The sequence below is a fragment of the Harpia harpyja genome, chromosome Z (assembly GCF_026419915.1).
Source record: "Harpia harpyja isolate bHarHar1 chromosome Z, bHarHar1 primary haplotype, whole genome shotgun sequence".
Taxonomy (NCBI): Eukaryota; Metazoa; Chordata; class Aves; order Accipitriformes; family Accipitridae; genus Harpia; species Harpia harpyja.
Window position 1 is genome coordinate 50,628,397 of NC_068969.1, and position 23,687 is coordinate 50,652,083.

The 23,687-nt window shown below is 42.7% G+C and overlaps 1 protein-coding gene across 1 annotated transcript in view; it reads right to left on the reverse strand.

The window, feature by feature from the left end:
- Nucleotides 1-13,487, reverse strand: part of LOC128136410 (3'-5' RNA helicase YTHDC2-like) — a 54,479-nt gene extending 40,992 nt beyond the window's left edge. Inside the window, 7 exon segments of the mRNA XM_052775916.1 lie at nucleotides 405-561; nucleotides 1,765-1,867; nucleotides 4,934-5,100; nucleotides 5,714-5,913; nucleotides 7,557-7,753; nucleotides 12,740-12,830; nucleotides 13,193-13,487. Of these exon segments, the coding sequence (XP_052631876.1) occupies nucleotides 405-561; nucleotides 1,765-1,867; nucleotides 4,934-5,100; nucleotides 5,714-5,913; nucleotides 7,557-7,753; nucleotides 12,740-12,830; nucleotides 13,193-13,400 (1,123 nt within the window). The 5' untranslated portion in view covers nucleotides 13,401-13,487.
- Nucleotides 13,488-23,687: the final 10,200 nt, after the last annotated feature.

Below are 23,687 nucleotides of genomic sequence, written 5' to 3' on the forward strand. Positions count from 1 at the left end.
TGCGGTCATCTGTATTTTATCCAGTAATGAGTAGCAATCTCTGTGAGCCTGAAGAACTAGAATCTACTGGAATGAATTAATACATATCACACTCTTGTAGATCCTAGGGTCTATTATCACCATGGACATCAGCACTTTAAGAACTTTTTTCCTGCTTCTTGAATTGAACATGGTGGGGGCCAGGACATCCCTGCACTTAGGCAACTCCCTGTGATAAAAACACTTCACTCTGAAGTAGCTGCAGGGAGTTAAGAAACAACAAAAATGAACAAAGAACAAGCACTGCTATAACTCTCAGTGTATTTATCATATTCCCTTACTCAGAATCGTTTGCTACAGTTTAGTAAGATCTTTAAGTCCTAGGGCAGGTATACTCAGATTTAAGAGTTTACGTAAATACTTACTGTGTATTACTGGGCAACTTCCAAAATACCTAATAAAGAGATTTGCATCTAGGGCAGCACTAGAAATAATTAGTTTTAGATTAGTCTGGTTTTGCAACACATCTCTGAGTTTTATTAACAAGAAGTCACTGAACCTATCCCTCTCATGTACTTCATCCTATAACAAAAGGAAAAAAAAAAACCACAAAAACCAACAGATAAACATCACAGATCCAAGATCCTAACTTTTCACAAACATGAACTTCTCTAAAGACTAAAATACATAATTTGTGGGTATATTACAGATGCATTAAAAAGTGTAAGTCTAGTTTAAGAAAGAATTTTTTTAAAAACCATCCAAAAGTCAAAAAATATTTCAAAAAGTTTTATAAAGATATCAGAGCAGACTGCACTGGTAATGCACAAGCCACATATACCTTCATTTCGGAGGTTAAAGTGAACTTCTGAAACTTTTCTAATTCTCATATTTTAATCTCATTTTCAAGATAATGACAGAAACTGCAAATCCTACAAATCTTACTTTAATAAATTCACACTTCACAATTGATGAACATTTAAAGAAATGTATGATACCACATAATTAGAAAAAAATTAGATTGCTTACATCCATTAAGTCATGCACAAAGCTTATCATCAATTAAGGCACATGACTGATTAAACATCTTCATTGGTGTGTTCTGTTTTGTTTTATATTATGAACTTATGAAGCAGGGACCCAAATACAACATTTTTAGGCTGAAGTCAAGAATGTATAAATCATTCTCACACTTTTTTCCATTTTGATAAATGCAGGCACCTAAAGTTATCATGAATTTTTCCGTCTTCAGCAGTGGAGAACTTAATCTTGCAGTTAACATTCTGGTTCTGCTGCCTTATCAAACTCCACAGTAGCAATATTCACATAATCACATACAAACACACTTAAATAATTTGCTGAAAATTAGACTACTCATTACCTTGAAAACATTTGGGCAAACTGCAAACCTGGTACTGCTAAAACAAGTACACGATACAAGAAATTCTGACACTCACATTGAATCATATCTACATAAGCCTCCCTAAGGCTCTTCTGCTTTCTGACAGAGAAAGTTCAGAAAAATTTAGAGCTCTGTACTCCACAACTGCACCATGATTCCAAAATTATTAGCATGAACCTAAAATAAGATACTTCTACAAAAAAAAAAAAAACCCCAAAATGTATATGCTACAATGAAGACTCGGTAAGTCTTTAATGTTAATTCAGATTCTAACCAAACAAAACACCTTAAATGCTCAGCAAACTAATAAAGAAAACTAGGATCTCATCTTCCAGTTAACAATACACACTGCTCCACGTCACATGAAATACAAGGATTCTTACCACAATAATATGCGTCACAGTTGATAGAGTGCTGTCTCCTGCCATTAGCGTGCGAAGCAGTATGCCATTAGTGCAAAACGTTAACAGTGTCTTTGGAGAAACCCTGTTGAACAGTTCATAAAGATACTTCAGTATTTTGCACCATTTAAATGCTGCTACCTTTCCGCTACTTACTGAAAATTAAAGGATTGAACAGCTGCTCACCAGAAGTGGAATGAGATTATAGCTCTCTCACCAAAGAATTCATGCATACTATTTGTTTTTAAACTAAGCCTATTCCCAGGGAGTTCCTACGGAATCTTAATGCTTACACTTCAAAACTTCAGACAATGAATCAATTAACAAAGTGAGATTCAAAATTTATATAAATAACAAAGCAAGTGAAACAGAACCTCGAGAACCTCTCCACATTGTTTAATTTACTGGAAAATTCAGTGTGGACTGCTTTGGAAAAACAGGTTCCAATTCTTCAGCATATGCTTGGATATAGTCTTTGTATGTGCCTATATGTGGTGGATTGACCCTGGCTGGACACCAGGTGCCCACCAAAGCCCCTCTATCACTCCTGTCCTCAGCTGGACAGGGGAGAGAAAATATAATGAAAGGCTCATGGGTAGAGATAAGGACAGGGAAAGATCACTCACCCATTACCATCAGAAGCAAAACAGACTCAACTTGGGGAAATTAATTTAATTTGTTACCAATCAAATCAGAGTAGGATAATGAGAAATAAAACCAAATCTTAAAAACACCTTCCCTGCACCCCTCCCCTTTCTCCCCAGGCTTAACTTTACTCCCCAATTCTCTCCCTCCTCTCCCCAGCAGCACAGGGGGACGGGAATGGGGGGTTGGGGTCAGATCATCACATGTTGTCTCTGCCGCTCTTTCCTCCTCAGGGGCAGGACTCCTCACACTCTTCCCCTGCTCCACCGTGGGGTCCCTTCCACGGGAGACAGTCCTCCATGAACTTCTCCAGTGTGGGTCCTTCCCACAGGCTGCAGTTCTTCACGGACTGCTCCAGCATGGGTCCCTCCCATGGGCTGCAGTCCTTCAGGCACAGACTGCTCCAGCGTGGGCCACCCACGGGGTCACAAGTCCTGCCAGAAAACCTGCTCCAGCGTGGGCTCCTCTCTCCATGGGTCCTGCCAGGAGCCTGCTCCAGCGCAGGCTTCCCACAGGGTCACAGCCTCCTTCAGGCATCCACCTGCTCCGGCGTGAGGTCCTCCCCGGGCTGCAGGTGGATATCTGCTCCACCATGGACCTCCCTGGGCTGCAGGGGGACAGCCTGCCTCACCATGCTCTTCCCCACGGGCTGCAGGGGAATCTCTGCTCCGGTGCCTGGAGCACCTCCTCCTGCTCCTTCTTCACTGACCTTGGTGTCTGCAGGGTTGTTTTGCTCACGTATGCTCACTCCTCTCTTCAGCTACAGTTTCTCTTGCACAGGTTTTCTTCCCCTTCTTAAATATCTTATCCCAGAGGCGTTACCACCACTGCCACTGATGGGCTCAGCCTTGGCCAGCGGCAGGTCCGTCTTGGAGCCAGCTGGCATTGGCTCTGTCGGACATGGGGGAAGCTTCTGGCATCTTCTCACAGAAGCCACCCCTGTAGCCCCCCTGCTACCAAAACCTTGCCACGCAGACCCAATACACTATACTTGACTGAATCACAAAGAAATCAGCTGATCCTTTTCAAATGCTTTAATTTTTCTCTTCAAGAATTTCAAAATCTCTGGAAGTTACTATTCTAGTACCTGTGGCAGAGTTAGCTGTGCAAGTAAAAAGAGCAATTGCCACTACTTTCTCCAGCACTGCCACCCGCAGTACTGAAAAGTTCCTTTGTATCATACTCTACGGTTCTTTTCTGGAAGACATGAGCTCCCTAGTTATCATATGCGTATTTCTTTCCAAGTTTGGAATTCATCACTCCTTTCAAAACTCCTCCTACATATTCAATTCAAGGAACATATCCAAGATGGAAATGCTTTACTTTACTCATCTTTACTCTTCTCTCCAGCAGCCTTCTAGAAATCATCATTGCTGTCCAATAGTTAATAAAACTTCAAAAATTAGACTCCTGTGTTATTCCTCCTGCCTAAACCCCTCCACTCCACATCTTTTCTGCCCAGAGTTGGAAATACTGTCATGTCTCCCTTTCGCTCTTTCTCTTGAATGAATCTATTGATTCTTCTTAAGCAGGATTTTTTGCACTGCTTCCAGGAATTCTTCCATTTTGATCTGACCTATACTTCGTTCTTCTTCAGACAGCATAATACTTCCACACATTAATCATCCACCTTATTTGCAATTCATCTTTACTAGCTCTTTTAATCCCTTAACAGCCTTAGGAGCTTTTGTACACATATTCAAATTCTTCTTTAACTTGGCTTTGTTGTTCAAGTGCATTCATTTTCATTAGCTATATGATATCTTCATCCACACAAGCAACGTAACCAGCTATACCTTTCACTGTCTTCTTCTCACCCATATCCCAAGTGCTGCCTGCTCCTGGAAATCCCACTATCTACACAGTTCAAAGAATCTAGAAACCACGCACAAATCTTCAGACTTTCATCCATTCCTGCTCTGCTTTAGGGACAAATTTCCCAGGTGACCTAGAAATCTCTACTTTTGTATCAGTTCATGCTTTAAACGTAAAAGCTGAAACAGAATAAATTTAACCCAAACTAGATTGGTAAATAATGCTCAACTTCATCATTCACTTTCAAATTTTGCTTTTTTTTCCTTTTATGTCCCCTACCAACTCTCACTATATAGCATTTCTCACAGCATGCTGGTCTTCCTACTTATCTTCAAAGCTTGCAGAACTTTTGGATCTATACATGTTAAAAGTAGGGAGAAAAAAAAGAGAAGAAAGCATAGACTTGATCTGAAAGTAAGACAAGAAATGCCACACACACACAAAAAGAAATCACGAGAAAGTACCTGCAATTCACTTGTATAAGACAACTTACTACATGAAACTGCCAAATGCAGGATGAACACCGTCCTTTTCACTCTTCAATATTCCATTACTTGAAATAACATATCCTATCTATACTTGACATACTGAGCTTTTCCTAGGCTGTATCCCAAGTATACTGCAGTTTAAATGTACACAAGACTAAAGTACCAAAACAAGATCAATTGACTTTAAGAAATATCATTAGTACCTGCTTTCTAATCGGATCTGATAACCAACTGTCTGGCCAACCTTTTCTCTTCTTTCTGCTGCCACTCTTTCAGCCACACCAATAGCTGCCAAACGTCTTGGCTGAGTGCAAAATATACGACACGGAGTTCCGTTTTTGTAACATTCGTCAAGAAGGAACTGAGGGATCTGTAAAGAAGTGGTTTAAATTTACTTTTTAGTTTGATAAAGTCATCTCTCTTTTACCACGGTGAAACAATTTAACTGCGTCTCAATATTACATAGGTTGTGAAAGGATTCACAATGGGATTAGCATTGCAAACGTACTTGAAGGGGCAGGAAGGCAGAAAAAAGAAATTTCTGATTTCAAATTTAATCTGTTTCAGAAAAAAAAAGTTGAAGCTTCTCTTACTTCAGAGAAATCTATAAAAAAATACCTGTAGGTAATATTTCGTTTACAACACAATAATATTCTACTCTAGAAACTAAGAAGAGAGCTAGCTTTAGAAGGAAAAGGGCTATACAAAATCATAGCTACTCTCCCTGCAATATTTTATATCATTTTAACGAAAAACTAGTATCTATCAGAAAATTGTGCAGAACCATTCGTGCTTTTAGTAAGTATCTGCTGGCTTAGTATTTCAAAAGCAAGAAAGTGAATTAGAACACAAGACTTTTGACTATATAGGAAAACAGAAGCCTTAAAACTAGCATAAAGAAATCCCTTACGACATAAGTATTACAAAGTTGGCGTGTTTTGTATAAATACTGTTATCTTTTTTATTTCGTTAAATAAACTTACTTGAGTAGTTTTTCCTGATCCAGTCTCTCCTACAACCAAAACAACTTTATTGTCCTTTATTATTTTGACAATTTCTTCCTGTTTCTCAAAAACTGGTAGGGATTGCCTGACGGAATCAAACTCCGATTCCCCTCTTTTCACTGGAACCTGGGGGATACCATTGTTAAGCCGTCCACTTGTCTTGTTCACGTCTCTGTTTTCTGTGAAGTTAACAATTTACTTAGACAGATACAAAAGAAAAATAAATACTAAAAAATTTCTTTAAAATCGTACATAAAAACGAACATTCCTAACTTTATATGCATCCCTATAGATAAAGTGACAAACCCATCACACATTTAAAAGCCATATTCATAGTGAAGGTCACGAAGAGCAAAAATAGAACAGAAACTAAAGCCCAGAAAAGCAGCCTGGCGTATTTGCTTGGCCTTTGTATCATGTCCACACATTCACACCTCCACAGTTTGTCTAGAAATATTCACTGTACAGTTAAACCTTTAAGTTATTCCAAACTGACAAGCAGGACTTCTGAGAAAAAGGTACCTTTACTGTGATTCATCTGCCTTCTTTCTCATCCTCTCTGATCTTTTATGACCTCCTTTCAGACAGTCTTACATAACCTAATGCTCTAGTCTGTAAGATTTGTCTTAAATCATACAAACTGAACCGTGCTGTACCTAGACCCCTGGACCCATACAGCACAGTGCAGTGTGATGTATTAGAAAGCAACGCATAAGTAGCCAAAGAACCTGCACATCTTCAGAGGAGACTACTTCAGATTCAGTATTGTAAATGCTATTCCAGAATTCCTCAATAATTATTTTCCAGAACAATGAAAAACTTGCTGTAAATTCAATTATATGTATTTAAGGTGATAATCAGATTAATATATTAAATTACAAGCACCATCTTACCAAGACAGACACAAATTAAAAGAGCCAAAAACCATTCTGGAGAAGTGAAGAAAGATAAATTTTACACTATTCATTAGTTTATATGTCTTACATCCCTAAGGAATTGCTTTTCAGTACTTTTATTACAGTTGCCCTCTGTTCATTGAACAATCCTATTAAACAACTGAAACAACTGAAAAAGAAAACTAGCAAAGGAAGCACTTAAAGCATGAACTATCATAAATCAGAAATATCCAATGAAACAAGGCATACTGGTACAAGTGTTTTCTGTGCGCTACACCCAGCTTTGTGCACAGAAACACAACGTAACTCTTACACTCATAACTGTTAAAGCAATAATCTTGTTGACAGCACTGTTTAAAAAAAAACCCACAATATATCAGAAGTTTGTATTCCAGTGAACTCTTTCATATTCTAGAAATCAAGAAGTCCAGAAAGTAGTCTTAGGGACCAGATCTATTTTAGAAGACAACGAAACAAAAAATAAACTTATTTTATCAAGAACGTGAATTTCTATAAGCAGAACAGCCAGCCTCATTTTCTCATAAGGGTGTTCTCATACAGCAGTCATGGTAACACTTCTCTTTTCAATCTCACCTCATGGAACTTGTAGGAGCTCACATTTCAGAAAAGTGCTTCCAAATAAATTTGGCTGGAACTAGCTTGAAGATTCAAAAGTAACTTGGTGCAAGGCAGGCATTGGAATGTGGGTGACATGACTGCCTAAGTTTCTTATGACACTAGTTATAAACCCCCCTATATTAACAATTAAAAGTCAAGAAAATTAATGGGTTTGTTTTGGGGGGAGGGTGTCAGCTGGGACAGGAGAGGAGGCAGAAAAGAAAGGTTTTTGTTTTGTGGTTGGATTGTTTGGGTTTTTTAAGCAGTGTTGATTGACAAGTCCATATCAGAAGACACACTGAACATACCAGATTCAACAGCACATGCATTTCCTCGCTCTGTCTTTGGCAGAAGTTCTGTTCGTTCTTTATTTGTGACAGGAAATCTCTGAATTAAACTCCGAACAGTATGTTTCGTACTGGGAGCCAAGCCGCAAGTCATTACTGCCTGTGTTAGTTCTGATCCATCCTTCTTCCTTACAGTCAGGTATCGATTTGCTCCTTTCCTGGAGGAAAAAAGAAAAATGTATTTTAGGAACAAGTAACTTATTTACCTCTACGTAATCAACTTTGACCATAATTTTTTCAAGATGGCCATCAGATTACTTTCAAATATAATGTCAAAACTAGAAAATTGCAAATAATGTCCTATGTAGCATAACACACACCAAAATAACAGAAGCATCCACAACATCCATCATCAAACCACCGCATTCACACACTGTAGTGCAGCACTGCAGACTTTGGATGAGTACACTGAGCACAACTTTACAATTAGGCCTCCATAATGTAACACTGTTATGCTACCTTTCTCTTGAAGGTCTATCACTGCATTTGCTTCCCAAAAGGCAGCCAGCTCCATCAATCACTCTATCAATCAGTACTGAGAGGTATGACACAAACCTGATTTCTAGAGTAATTTAAGGGAGTTAGAGGTTAAAAATCAACAAATAGACACAACAGACAAACAAGTAGCCTTCTAGTGATATTCCAAGCCTTAATAAAATCCTTTAAAACAAATTAAGATTCCCAGGATGTTCATTTTCAAAGATTTACAATGCAGAATTAGAGCCAAAACACTTAATCATAACGCCGCATTTGTTCTCAGACTGAAGTCTGATACTGAAATGCAAAGAGCTGTTGTATATAGGTTTGAAACTGAACTATCTTGTGCCTGGGCTACAATGACATATCAACACTTTGAAAATTACTTCTCAGGATAAGAACGGAAGGTCACCCTACAAGCCCAGCACCCTGTCCCTGGCAGGGGTGGTATCGTGGCGTGTATGAACGGGGTGCAGGTACCCAGGTGCTGGCAGGGCAGCCTCTGTGAGGAGAGGCCCGGGCTGCCCTGTATGGGACACAGCTCGCTCCAACAGACCCACCACAAGGCACAGCTGAGCCCCTCAGTCATGATGGTAGTGACTCTGTAATAATGTATTTAAGAAAAGGAAAAAACGCTGCACAGCAGCTGCGAGGGAGGACTGAGAAAAATCTGAGAAACAGCCCTGCAGATACCAACGTCAGTGAAGCAGGAGGGGGGAGGAGGTGCTCCAAGTGCTGGAGGAGAGATTACCCCGAAACCCACAGAAGAGACCTCAGTGGAGCACATTTATCCTGAAGGAACTTCAGCCTGTGAGAGAGAGACCCCATGCTATTTTCTCCCCACATCCTGTTGAGGAGGGGGAGTGACAGACCAAGCTGGCTGGGCACCTGGCAGTTGGCCAAGGTCAACCCACCACAACATGGCTGCTTTCTAAGTTGTTGGCTTGGGTTCAGCTCTTGGTCAATGCAACGCAACATTTCAGAACAGCAAAAATACTAAAGCTGGAACAGTACTTGAATGTGCACGTCCAGGGAAAGGGAAAGGTTAGCAGAATTGGAAAAACAAACTGCAATGCTTTCCATGACTATGCTCCCAGTCTTCACTAGTTTGTACCTGAGCAACTTAGAACCACAAAATCACAGAACCATTGGGATTGGAAGGGACCTCTGGAGGTCATCTAGTCCAAACCCCTATGCAAGCAGGGGCACCTTGAGCTGGTTGCCCAGGACCACGTCCAGACAGCTTCTGAATATCTCGAAGGAAGGAGACTCCACCACCTCCCTGGGCAACCTGTGCCAGAACTCGGTCGCCCTGACAGTGAAAAAGTGTTTCCTGATGTTCAGAGGGAACCTCCTGTGTTTCAGTCTGTGCCCATTGCCTCTGGTCCTGTCACTGGGCACTACTGACAAGAGCCTGGCTCCGTCCTCTTAGCACCCTCCCTGCAGGTGTTTATATACATTGATAAGATCCATCCCGATCCTTGTCTTCTCCAGGCTGAACAGTCCCAGTTCTCTCAGCCTGTCCTCACAGGAGAGATGCTTCAGTTCCTTCATCACCTCGCTGGTCCTTCACTGAACTCTCTCCAGTACATCCACGCCTCTCTCCTACTGGTGATCCCAGCACTGGACACAGCACTCCAGGTGTACCCTCACCAGTGCTGAGTAAAGGGGAAGGATCACCTCCCTCAACCTGCTGGCAACACTCCTAACTGGGGGGGTAGGGGGGAGCTGGAAAGACAACCCTGATGTTGTACGAGCAGTGCTCAGCAGAAGCCCAAATGCTGGTGTGTTATCAGATGCAAGTGTTATCAGCTACAAGTACAGAGCACAGCAACTCAACCCCAGCCAGACCCGACACAGTACACTCATAATGTCTAGAGGAAAACGTAATAGCTATGAAGAGTCTATAGTAAGTTTTCTGTAAGCATTCAACATATGCTAGCTTAACTCAAAGGAAAAAACTAAAGACACAAAATATCGTCCTACGGTGCCCAAGCAATAGCTTCCCTTATTTTTCCACTCTGTGCAACAAGTGCAGATACAGTAATGAATATTAACATCAAAATTATACCCTAGCTAAAAAAATCAGTTATGAAAGCCAATCATGATCAAGCTTTTTGTCCTGGTTTCAGCTGGGATAGAGTTAATTGTCTTCCTAGTAGCTGGTACAGTGCTATGTTTTTGAGTCAAATATGAGAAGAATGTTGATAACACACTGATGCTTTCAGTTGTTGCTAAATAATGTTTAGTCTGAAGTCGAGGATTTTTCAGCTTCTGACGCCCAGCCAGCAAGAAGGCTGGAGGGGCACAAGAAGTTGAGAGGGCACACAGCCAGGGCAGCTGACCCAAACTGGCCAAAGGGGTATTCCATACCATGTGATGTCATGCCCAGTATATAAAAGGGGGGGAGTTGGCCTGGGGGGGATCGCTGCTCAGGAACTGACTGGGCATCGGTCAGCAGGTGCTGAGCAATTGCACTGTGCATCACTTGTTTATTCCAATCCTTTTATTACTACTATTGTCATTTTATTAGTGTTATCATTATCACTATTAGCTGCTTCTTTTGTGTTCTATTAAACCGTTCTTATCTCAACCCATGAGTTATACTTCTTCTCCCAATTCTCTCCCCCATTCCACTGGGTGGGGGGAGATGTGAGTGGCTGCGTGGTGCTTAATTGCTGGCTGGGGTTAAAACACGACACTTTTAAAGACTAATCATTTCAAAAGTTATTGCAAGCATAAATACTGAGGAAATCTGGGGAGACTAAACATGAGTAGAACATTTGCATTTATTTTAAAAGGAAATTTATGTTTCTGAAATGTGCAATGCATTATCATAGTGAAAAAAAAAAAAAAAAAAGATACAGTTTAGGTCTTCCCAGCTCAATATTTCCTTTTTCTCAGCTATTTAAATTTCAGTTCAACTATTCTCCAAGCTTCATGTCACCCTGAACACTCCACATTTAAAAAAAAAAAACCAACACAAAACAAAAACAGGGGGTGATTGTCCCACTCTACACTGCACTGGGACGGCCCCACCTAAAGTACTGTGTGCAGTTTGGGGCACTGCAATATCAGAAGGACATTAAGATATCAGTGTCCAGAGGAGGGAGACCAAGATGGAGAAAGGCCTCGAGGGCAAGACAGGAGGAGCGGCTGAGGTCACCTGGCTTGTTCAGCCTGGAGAAGAGAAGGCTGAGGGGTGACCTCCTCGCAGTCTACAACGTCCTCAAGGGGGGCAGCGGAGGGCAGGTGCTGATCTCCCCTCTGTGGTGACCAGCAATAGGACGCGAGGAGATGGAATGAAGCTGCATCAGGGGAATTCCGATTGGTCATTAGGAAAAGGTTCTTCACTGAGAGGGTGGTGTGTCACTGGAACAGGCTGCCCAGGGAAGCGGTCACTGCACCAAGCCTGTCCGAGTGCAAGGAGCGTCTGGATGATGCTCTTAGTCATATGGTTTAGTTTTAGGTAGTCTCTGCGAGGAGCAGGGAGTTGGACTCAATGATCCTTATGGGTCTCTTCCAACTTGACATATTCCATGGTTCTATGAAAACAACGACCAAAACCACCACAGAATCTACTGGGGAGCCACTCAGAGAGACTTGCAAAGCTCTACAAAGAATCAACAAGGATTCAAGCAGGCATACCAGTTACAGTTTAGAGCAGGCACCGTACAACACAAGCATGTTCCTGCTAACCACTTGCACACATCTGACAAGGCTTTCTAACACTCCATGTTCACAAAATATGATGCAAAGGTCCGCAAGCTCAAACAAATTTATTGTCTCAGGCAAATAAATGTAGCAAAAATGAGCTACACAACTCCCGAGACTGGAACAACATTGGAAGAATAACTTCACTTGAACAGCACTATACTTGAGTAAGATCTTCTGAAACCAAGCTACACATTCAACACAATCAGTGCTGAATAGCACTTACTCCCTAATTAAGTATAGATCAGAGAACTAGCATTTTACAATATTTTTGCAAGAATCGTGAAGTATCACCAAAAATGAGGAATAGCAAATGCTGCTACGGTTTTACAACAGTCCACACACGCACACACGTTATACATGTTACTCCATGTATCTGCATTTTTCCTGTATCTTTCCCTTTCCTGTTGATTTGCCACCTGAACTCCCAGGGGAGCCGGATTCTCAGCTTTCATGCAAGCTCATCACATCAATGAACATGGGTTTTCTCTTCAGAACATCAGAGCAGTGTAAGAGAAAGAAACGTCACCATACCTGCATATGAACCCTCTTCTGCACTTCTCAACAAAAGCACTCTCTCGGACATGCTACTCTAGGTTACATTTTACCTGTCAAGGTATGAGATTCTATTCAAAAGCCCTTGGGCACACAATAGTACATGAAAAACAGAACAGATCTGGGTGAGAAGTCTTTTTTATGGAGCCATGAAACCCACAAAACAGTATGAGGGCAAGCTATCTCAAACTAAGCACGTCACAAGTTTAAGTACACCTAAAGCAAAGCGCAAAGATACTCATTTTTACCTTACTTTTTAAACTTTTTTTCTCTAGTACTGTTCCCTGCAACAGTGCAGGGCACGCTAGAAACACAGATCACTTTAACGCTAGTCATGAAACCCCGTACACTGGCAGCCAAAAAAGGCAATAATAAATAAAAATCAGACTCCGACTTACCCTTTACTTTTAGATATCAGTCCGAGAGACTGACAGAGCCGGTGAACGAATGCTCTTTCGGTGCTACTGAAAGAGGAAGGAAACTCCATTTCTGGAAAAACAATAAAAAAAGCAAACATAGCAACTAAAGACGCAGTATTCTTGACATATTACGGCACGGCCGTACCTTCACAGCGGTAAGCGAGGCAGGGCTCGCAAGCAAGCCACCTCATTCGGGCAGAGAGGAGCCGAGGGGAGGCTTCTGCCGGTGAACCGGTGGAGAGCCTCCGCGCCTCGATGTCCGTCACCCCCCACGCCGGGCCTCGCCTCCCCCCGCCGGCCCAGGCCAGGTGCCCACAGCCGCCGCCCCGGCTCCTCGCTGCCGGCCCGCCGCGACGGGCCCGCCCGGGCGCACCTGCCAGGCGGGGCGCCCCCCGCGCCCTTCTCCACCGCGGCCGGGCTGCCGCTACACACCTTTCTCCTCTCCGTAGCGGAACCGCTCCAGGGCGAGGTTCACCGCGATCTCCACCTCCTCGTCGACGCGGATATCCTTCAGCCTCTTGCCGCGGCCCGCCGCGGGGCCGGCGGCGGCGGCCGCGGCGGAGGAGGCGGCCGCGGCTGAGGAGGCCGCGGCCGAACCCTCGCCAGGCTGCCGCGACGAGACGCTACTGGGCCGCGACATGGCGCGGCAGCGAGTGCCGGTGGCGCGGGGAGCGCGGCGGCGGTCGCGCGCTGCGGCTCACGTCTCGCCGGCGGAGGAGCGGGTAGCGTGCCGCCGCAGCGCCGCGACGTCACTGCGCGGGGCGGGGCGAGGCGAGGTGAGGCGGGGGTGGGAGGAGCTGCCCCGCCCCCTCCTCGGCGCCCGCCCGGCGGAGGCTCTGCCCCCATGGCGGCGGAGAGGGCGCGAGCTCGCACCGCCTTCCCCCGCTCGGGGGCAGCAGGGCGCCGCGCGCCACGCGCCCCGCCCCGCCCCGCGGCGGCCGTTGGGCGCCTCTCCTCAGCGCCGGGTGCGGCAGCGGCGTGGTGGAGGCCCACGAGTGGCTGCGGGGCGGCTCTTCCTCGGGCGTGGGAGGCGCAGGGCCCAGGGAGCTGTGGGGTTGTTTTCAGTCACGCACTCCTTTGGGGCGGTTAGCGCAAGTAAATGGTGCGGGCGGCGTGACGCGTTGCCGGCAGCTGCCAGCGCCGTTGCTTGCGTGAACGTGAAAGCTGAGTAACGAAACCTGCCCTCCTCAACTGGGAGAGGCGGCAAAAGTGGTCTCTGCTGACCTAAGTGCAACTAACGCTGCATGCCCCAAACTGGCGTCCGCTAAATACGAAATTGTATTATAAACGGAAGGGGGTTGGGTTTTTTTCATGAGGCTGGTAAAGTGTGTTTCGTTGAAATGGGGTACAATTGGCAGTGACTACAAAGTAGCACTGGTATCTGTCTGGTCATAAATTACATAATTGAATTGAATGACATTAAATGTAGGTGGGTAAGATCATTGCAGTCCTCGGCCTCTTCACTGTGAAGTGTTACTTGCCCTCGATTTTGTAAAATGCAAGTAATTTTTCAAGATGGTACTCCAAGGCAAATTGTTTAGCCATTTAGCATTAAGGGGGATTTGATGGTGTCTTGAGTATTCTTTAGGTCAGTAAATAAGCCTTTGGCTGAAACGATCCTCTTTTCCTGCTGACGCCACACCAAAGATATAAAAAACAAACAAACAAACACCACCCCCCCCCCAAAAAAAAACCCCAACTCTTGGCCACGACACAGGATTAACTGTTGAAGGTTGCTACTTTGGAAATATCATTCAGTCAGAAGGAGAATACTTCGAAGAAGAGCAAACTTCCTCAGGTGTGAACTTAAGTGGAGAACTGAATAAATAGCAAATAAACACTCTCTGATGCAGCTGCCTGAAAAATGTCTCTTAAGAGACCTCTACCAAAGCCCTATACAAAGCTCACTTCAGCATATTTCTGCACTGAGAAGTGGCACTGGAGCTGAAGGTTTGCTCTGTCGTAAGGTTGTTTTTTAAATTTTCTCAGTTTTTTTAATCCAGATACCTTCCTATACATTTTCAACCGAAGTACTTAATGCTGTTTCCTTATAGCTGTTTCTGTGACATTCAGTGCTGTCATGTTAGAGCACATCACATCTACTATGAAAAATTAAACTTTTAGCTTAACAAGATAAGGAATCCTCTTACCTTCCTTAGTATCAACAGTAATAAATGATAGATTGTAACTCGTTTGAGAGAGTCACATCAGAAATCTTTAATTATGAACCCAGATCTCTCACCAATTCTTATGTCTTAACAGCATCATCTTGCCTTCCTACAAGGAAAGCATGTGATTCTGCAGAATGATTCCTCAGGGCCTGTTCTGATCTCAGTTTGCAATCTTGTGTATACAACAGCTCACAGAGATAATAACTAGCTGTTATGTTAGGTCTCATCTATATAGTGAAGAGCGCAAGGAAGCCTGAGTGCATCCTGCATAACAAACTTCTTGATACATAGCTTGCTTCTTTCATTGCTCTGTTGACTCTCCAATGGTATTAAGTGTGAAAAAAACAGGAACCTGCAGTCACTCAGGTAAAAAGACATGACTCAAAGCATATAGTCAGGATACACATGGAGAAAGAAAGAATCATTTTTATATATTCCTGCTGGAAAATAAAGTTGCAGCCTGAATTCACAGCTAATGTAACTCTGTTGGTACCACTATGCTAGAGGTTAATCTGTCTTTAGGAGTTTAAGACAGGAACTCATAAAATATTAGTGAAATAAAGGGAAGCCTGACTCAGTAAACTAATAGTGTTTGAATTTAACACATTGTAAAGATGAGTGGAGCGCTGGCACGCTGAGCATGATTTAAACTATCTGCTTGCTATATATTTTTGCTATAAATATACCTTAAAAAAACCCTCAAACAGCCAATAGATCATTCTTCCCAAACTGCTGAGACAAATTAGAGGGGTCAGCATTTAGGTAACAAAACCCACTGAACACAGAGTAGTTCCATGCTACAGTGAAGCAGGAGGAAGATTTTCTTGAGAAGGAGTTGTCACCCACATACTGCATGCTGCAACAAGTGCTGTGCCCTGCTAACTAGCTGATTGCAATCCGCACTGAGCATACGAAAAAAGTGAAGACAGAATTGTGCCTTAAGCCCACGTCTTGGGGCAGCTGGGCAAAGTGGTCTCCTGTTTTGGTGAATTTACTTCCAAAAACACTGAGGGTGATTCTGGACCACCTTTGAGGTTGCCCTCCAGCTCCGACTGGCCTATGTGCAGGCGATGGCCCTGGGAAGGAAGAGCAGCAACGTACTTTCTGATGCACGTGGGATCCAAACACGCTGACACTAGCGTGGCATAGGGCATGTCTCGTGGTGGTGTAACACAGGTCCAGCTTCCCATTAGTTATGTCTTCTTTCAGGCTTTTGAGAAAGGACCTTTGCAGACAGGTCCGTGTCTACCAGCAAAGGAAGTGCTCTTCTGCATTCAGCCAGATTTTCACTCAGTCTAGCATTCCAGCTCCAGCTCAGGTCCATATTAGATGCAGAAGTACAACAGGAACACACAACAGATCGTTCTGAAAAACATATACACGGAACAGCTTTTGTCTTTGTTTCTTTCCAAGTTCTTACACATGGTGGTTTATATATATTCTTTATACATTTTCTGTTAATAAAAATTACTAGCTGTAGATTTTCTTATTAGAATTAACAACTTGTAAGACTTTTTAAAATCGTTTTTCATGGTTGGCCTCAGAAATACCTTCTGGCTCAGGCTTACACAAAACAAATATCTCCTGGAGTAAGAATTATTTCCTTCTATCACCATATGTCCAAATGCCCATATTTTTTTTTATGAGAAGCATTAAGAGGCAGCAGGGTTTTATGCTAAAATATGCTAAAATCTGCATGTTCAAATACAATTATGCATTTTTATCTTACCCTTCTCAGAGGTACTTAGGTAGCAGTTTTTGCTGGCTTCCTTTTACTTTGCAGAATATTTTCTCTCTTGTGAATACTATAAAATTCCACAAAAGATGCCACTACTGAGAGAAAAAGAACTGTGAAGTAAGTTTGTAAAACAAAATTATCCATTATGTACTGTGTAAGTGTAGTGTGTCAGATTTGACTGCAAAATAATTAGTCTTTTTGTGAATTTTTTTTTAAGAATTTAGTGTTGTAAGACTTGTTATCTCTTGAAATATGATGCAAGAATCACTGATGAGCTAATATTACTCTGCAAGAGCAGGTTAGTGAAGGAGCACAGGATTTCTTTTTTTTCAGTTCCTTGATTACAAAAAAGGCATTGTGATATGTTTTTATTTTAGGCATCATAGTAACTCTGAAATCCAGATAGGTATTGGCTGTTATGGTTATTAATGATGCCATAAAATGAGATACATACTTACGCGTACTTAGGGAAGTATGGCTAATGTGAAATTATAATGGGAGGTATTTGTTTAATAAATAACCTGTGGTGAAAACGGGCATCTGTTGCTTTACTGCGCACAGCTGTATACACTGCCAGTTCCCCAGAACTTTTGCTGCTGATGTGGGCTGTGTGGTTGATTGCCTCCTCCCCATTTATGTTACCCCTTGTATCATGTACTGACACATAATTTCTTGTTCATCTGTCTCTTCTATTGCCCTTATTTGCTTTATTTTTTATTTATTTTGGAGGCATAAGGGAAAAAGTCTATTGATCAGTTTAATCAATGGTGTGTCAGTGTGTGTGTATAGATAAATATCTACATGTGTGCTTCTATCTGTCTGCTCTCAGTCCTTCCTTAAATAATGTTTGAACCTTTTGAACACTATAAACAAAAAATGAAGGAGGGGGTGAAAGTCTTAGATGCCAAATTCCTCAAAGTTTCATGAAAATGGGCAATGGAGTAGAAGATAGAAATCCTACTCCTATTCGACTAAATAGAAAGGCTGCAGCATGAGCTCACAGTCCTTATTACATAATGGAAAGACTTAAAAAATGCATCAAGTCCAGGTTAAATTTTGATCAAAGTTTGTGTCTTATTAACTCTAGAAAACCCAGCTAACCACACATCTCTGTTAGGGATTCATGGAACCAATTCTTTTATTCATTGCCACTCTTCTACAAGTTACACTAATTTTTTCTCTGCCCTCATTCACTGCCAAAACATGTCCTCACGAAGGGTTTCAGGACAAGGATGGTAGGAGGCCTCAGAGGCAGGGCATCTGGTAACATCCAAGTTTGTTGGCCATAAGGTAAAGAAGAAAGTGACAGGCTATAGTTTAAGTCTGCAGCCTTTTTCCTCGAAAAATACTGCCATGGCTACTTACATTTGAGTCTGTCTAAAGGCACAGAAGCTGTGTCTGCATGCACAAACCACACTGTTGTTCTGAGCCAGGACCTGGCAACCAGAGGAATTCAAGGAACCATCCTTACAGACTCACACTCCCAGCTCACCTCTATTTCTGAATCATTTGGCTCACTTAGGTGTCATTTTATTTAGGTTCCAGAATAGGAGCTTCTTTTCTTTTTCTTTTTCTTTTTTTTTTTTTCTGAATAAAACATTCAAAACAACTGTATGAATCTAGAAGGTAAAGTAACATTTTTCTGTTCAGTGGAGAGAATTGCTGTTTATCACTGCCTCCTGTTCCAATTTATGAATAAAATTATGTCCTCTACCCTATTTTGGAGAGGGGAAAATGCTTAGGTTTTGTTTGTTATATATTTTTTGTTGGTTAGGAAAAAAGTTATAAAACTGCGTTGTCTAGCACAATTCCCTGTCTTCTATGATAAGATACTGTTTGTCAAACAGATTTCACAATATGAAATCTAATGATGGGTATGCACTTTTTGTTGGATCTTAATGAGTTTTCTTTGCCTATTTTGGGCTTCATTAGCCCATTTTTGTATTCTTTCCTTTTTATATCTTTTCCATTGTCAAAAATGGTACCTTTTGATACAAAATAGAAGCCATGTAACTGTTTCCTCATTGATGGGTTATTTGATGGTCTTCCCTTCAAGATTAGTGCTTTGAAACCAAGTTGTAAACCCAGGAATATGTCATAATCTTTACTTATAAATAATCTCTCTCTAGTAATAATCATATATTTGTCTTTGGTTTGCCTATCCATATCACGATCACCCTTTTAAGTATGTCTTACTACTACATAGTACAATTGTCTCTACTATATCTAGGGTTTAGCTTTGAAATGTAAAGGATATTAGCTACAAGAGGCTTAGTTAGGGCATCATCTGTTTCACCGTAGCTGATTCAAAGTATATATTGTCTGTATAGACACCCCACTGACCTTATTGGGGATTTTTACTTTACCTTGAATACCCCATAACACCTGTCACCCAAAATCACTTTCAGTTCTGCACAAATCCTGCATGCTCAATAATTTAAGGCAGAAATCTACCATAGCAGCAGCAAAAGGTGAGCAATATTATACATCAGTATCTTTTTGTTCTTTGTAGTTTTCTCCTTTAATATCCCGTGGAACTTGGAAACTCCATAAATACTGATGTTGAAGGTTACACGGTTCTCTAATTTATTTTGTCATTGCAGAACTACCTCTCTCAGATCCCCATTTAGAGCAGTCCAGAGCTTGGGTTGTTGAACCTTCAGGGGAAAACAGCAACCTCCTGTGGAGCCCAAGGCATCTACAGAGTTCAGCAATATATCCAGAATGAGGGCTGGGAGGGTTCCCAACCGGGTCGAATATGCCCCAGTTCTTCCAGCTACTGTCTCTACTACTCCTCCCTCCTAAAATGAGAAGCTGTAGTTTCCAGGGTGAGCAAATGACAGAGGGCAGGAGGGAGAGGGGAATGATGCTGCACTAACAGATTTTACTATGCCTGGAACATATCATAAAGGCAGCAAGAAAACTGCAGGGATCCCGTGTCTTAACATGTTGAGGGGTAGGCTGAAGGCAGAAGGATTTTGTAGCTGTCATTCATATGCTTGTGTCTCTGCTGAAATTGGAATTCAGTGGAACTGGTATGTTCCCTAGAGACATTTGTTTACACTGAATTGTCATTTCCTGGTAGAATACTGTTTCACTGAAATATTTTGACCAAAATTATACCTGTGTTGCAGAAATTTTCTGAAGCACAGAACATGTTTAACTACTGCAGCCATCTGCAGTCTGCAGAAATAAGAAGTCATCAGGGTTACCTCATAGTCACAGCCTACAAAAAGGCCATTTATCTTCACAAGCGTCCCCCTTTTTTTCAATCAAAGTAGTATTTTGTTAACAGAGATTCAAAAAATAAACTTTGATGAACAACAGTGGAAATATTCAATACCTTTGTTCACATGTACATAAAAGAAATGCAGGAACTAAGTGTTCTGTCGTGTATGCAGATACAAATTGTGGATCCATGTGCAAGATCCAGGACTAGCAAATTGTATTGAGTAGGAGAGTGGTTTAGCACATTTTTGGAAAAAGGGGCAAACCTGTTCTCACTTATATTCATTATCATCAAGCAAAAGTACACTCTTTAAAACAGAACAGTTTTACAAGGTGGTTGAGCATTATAAAGGTGAAGACTGAAAAGGCGGCTTCTCAAATAAATGGCATTAATATTCTATCTACATGAAACTATTTTCAACCTTAGACAAAATATCTCAGTTTTGCATATCACATTTTGGAGCAGGAGAAAAAAATCACAAAAAATTGTCTCACCAGAAAAGTTATTTTCTTTTGAAAACAGTATTTTAAGAATTTTCAGCCAGCTCTGCTCAATAAGAACTCGACAGTAAAGGCTGCACCAGACTTACATTTGCAGCTGGAGCTTGAAATCCTAGGTCTGTGATGTGAGGTGGATCTAAATGAAGTAATGTGAGAAGGATAATACAGTGGCTCCAGACATCAGGATTTTGATGAGAATTTAACTAGCAATTTCCTGGTAAACGGTGGCTCTGTTGGTAGCAAATGCAGTTTGCTGTATATGAAGATTTTTAAAATAATATTTATTTTAACTCACATTATATGTCTGTTACTTTAAATTTTGTTACAGTGGAGACCAACAAAGAAAGATGGTCTTTATCTGAAGCCTACGGAAGTAAAGGATAATCTCTCCTTTGATACCACGAGGCACTGCTTTCAACCCTTGTGTATGTCGAAATCTTCAGTCTGAATGTCTAAGCAGTTGGAGCAATTTAAATAGCTAACCCCCTGATCTACGTTACAGTAACATCAGAAATACGCATTTTGTAAGTAAGTTATGTGACAGAAAATAAAATATTTGTATTAATTTCGCTTCCCCGATTAAAAAAATGTTTAAAAAAACAGGAAATCATGTTTACTCAGCTGTTTTATAGGTTGGGCACAGGTTACACAGGCGAGGCACGGGTTTAGCTAAGGGGTATAAACTTGGGCCTGTGGTCCACATCTTACTGGCCCCGCATACACGTGCCAAGTCATACGATATTAAAGCGCCTGCTGGCCCTGCCGGGCCCACCCACGGGCCCACGTCCCAGCCTGGCCTTGGCTGTCCCCAAGGAGATGCCCGATGCCCAGGGCTGACCCCCTGCCCTGCTCCCTGGCTGGGGCGGGGGGACGTGCCCAGGCTGCCAGGCCCGGCCGTGCCTCCCCGGGCAGCCCCCACCACCCCTGGCTCCCCAGCCCCCGGGGAGCGGCCGCCCCCACTGCGCCCTGGCAGGATAAGCCACTCTCCATAGGAGTCCCAGCTGCAGCTCAGCCGGTGTGCAAAGATGTGTTGGGCTCCAAAGGCACTGAGGATCAAGTCTGGGAGTAACAGCTTGAGGTGCAGGACAGATCAGCCCGCCAAGCAGTTTTCAAGTCACGCTTACCCGTCACAATCCATGGCAGTGCATTCTTGTTGCTTTCAGACAAAAGAATCACGTGCGTACAAAAGAGGCATGCAAAACTTCCACGGAAAGTGATGTTTCCACAACAGTAAAAAAAAAAAAAAAAAGCTTGGGACATTAAATGGTTGCACTTTATTAACTGCTTTAAAACCAAACTGTTTTCTGCAGTATTTGTAATGTGTTCCTAATGCCTGACATTTACCGCTTTCTTGGAATACAAAGTCTTTTCTTCGTTCGGCAGAAGTAACGGTGCACCAAGCACAAAGAATTCAGGGATTTTGAGGTGTCCTGGTTTCAGCTGGGATAGAGTTAGCTGTCTTCCTAGTAGCTGGTACGGTGCTATGTTTTGAGTTCAGTATGCGAAGAATGTTGATAACACTGATGTTTTCAGCTGTTGCTAAGTAGTGTTTAGACTAAAGTCAAGGATTTTTCAGCTTCTCATGCCCAGCCAGCGAGAAGGCTGGAGGGGCACAAGAAGTTGGCACAGGACACGGCCAGGGCAGCTGACCCAAAGTGGCCAACATTGTATTCCATACCATGTGACGTCACATCCAGTATAGGAACTGGGGGGAGTGGGGGCGGGGAATCGCCGCTCGGGGGACTGGCTGGGTGTCGGTCGGCGGGTGGTGAGCAATTGCGCTGCGCATCATTTGTACATTCCAATCCTTTCATTATTGCTGTTGTCATTTTATTAGTGTTATCATTATCACTATTAGTTTCTTCTTTTCTGTTCTATTAAACCGTTCTTCTCTCAACCCACGGGTTTTGCTTCTTTTCCCGATTTTCTCCCCCATCCCACCAGGGGGCGGGGGGGAGTGAGTGAGCGGCTGCGTGGTGCTTAGTTGCTGGCTGGGGTTAAACCACGACATGAGGATTTTGAGAGATCAGGTCCAAGCGTGCCAGACTTGGCACTACCTCCCAGCTGTTCCCGCTATATTCTCATTTTTCTATCATTGTGCTACCCTTGTGTGAATAACCGAATAACTAGGTAATTGGTAACTCTTAAAATGTACTGTGTTTATAAATGTGGCCTGAGATACTGGCACATATTTAAAAAAAAAAAAGGGAATGATGAAGCTACTTGTTCCTCTTGCCCCATTTCTATTTATCGGCTGAGGCAAATGTAGAACATTGCTGTCCCATCACTGAAGTGTAGTCCGGGGCCTACCTACCAAGTACAGCTAAAAAAAGTGGGTAGCACATTGGCTTAATTCAGTTAAATAGACCGCTAGATTGCACCATCTTTATAGGGGTGTGCGACCGGTACCCCCTGCTCCCGACCCCTGGTAATGTGGTTAGCATAACTAATGCCATTTTATAAGGCAAGCAGCCATTCTCAGTGACCGAGGGGGTCACGTATTCATTCCTTTCCCCTCGATATCAGGCCCTGAAGGTCCTGTGAAGCAAGCAGACAGACTAAACAAATTCCTTTTTCCCCTCCGTACCAGCCTCAAGGTTCCTGGGCGCCAGGGCAATTACTCCTTCTTTACTGGCCTTGAAGGTCCCAGGCACCCAGCCAACCCCGTGGTCATGATCACCCTATCACAGAACAGGGAAGCGTAACAGCACCCAGAACGCTGACCATAAAATCAAGCAGTTACAAGCCCTAAGTGTTGTCTGAAAAGCAGATTTGTCACCCAGTGTGCAACAAGCCAGTAGTCACACACCGAGGAGAGACACTATTTATTTCATATTTGCACAAAGATGGGTGCTAGGTGGTAATTCCACAAAGCTAGCGCACCCTACAGTTAAGCAAGCAGCTTACACAGTTTTAGATTCACCCACTTAGTTTCCAAAGTCCTTGCCCCAAATCATTATTGGTAGTTGCTTATCTGCCACCATTTCTATTGGGCTAAGGTTTTCTCCCCTTCAAATTAAAAGCACAGTGTTCTTTTATTCTACAGCACATGCTCAAGGAGTGGGGGGCGTAAGTCTTCCAGGTCTTGAACTGAGTCGGTGGTCGCCATCTCCCCCCGCCGCCTTTACTCTTCCCCTAGTTCATGCTTCTTTGGCAATCACCTGGCCTTTGATGCCTTCTGGATGTTTCCTTTTTATGGGTTTTTAGTTCCTTCTTCAAGGGTATAGTTGGTGGCAAAGCCTGCATCTTTATACAAAGTAACCAGGCCTACCTAGTGAAACTATTGAGT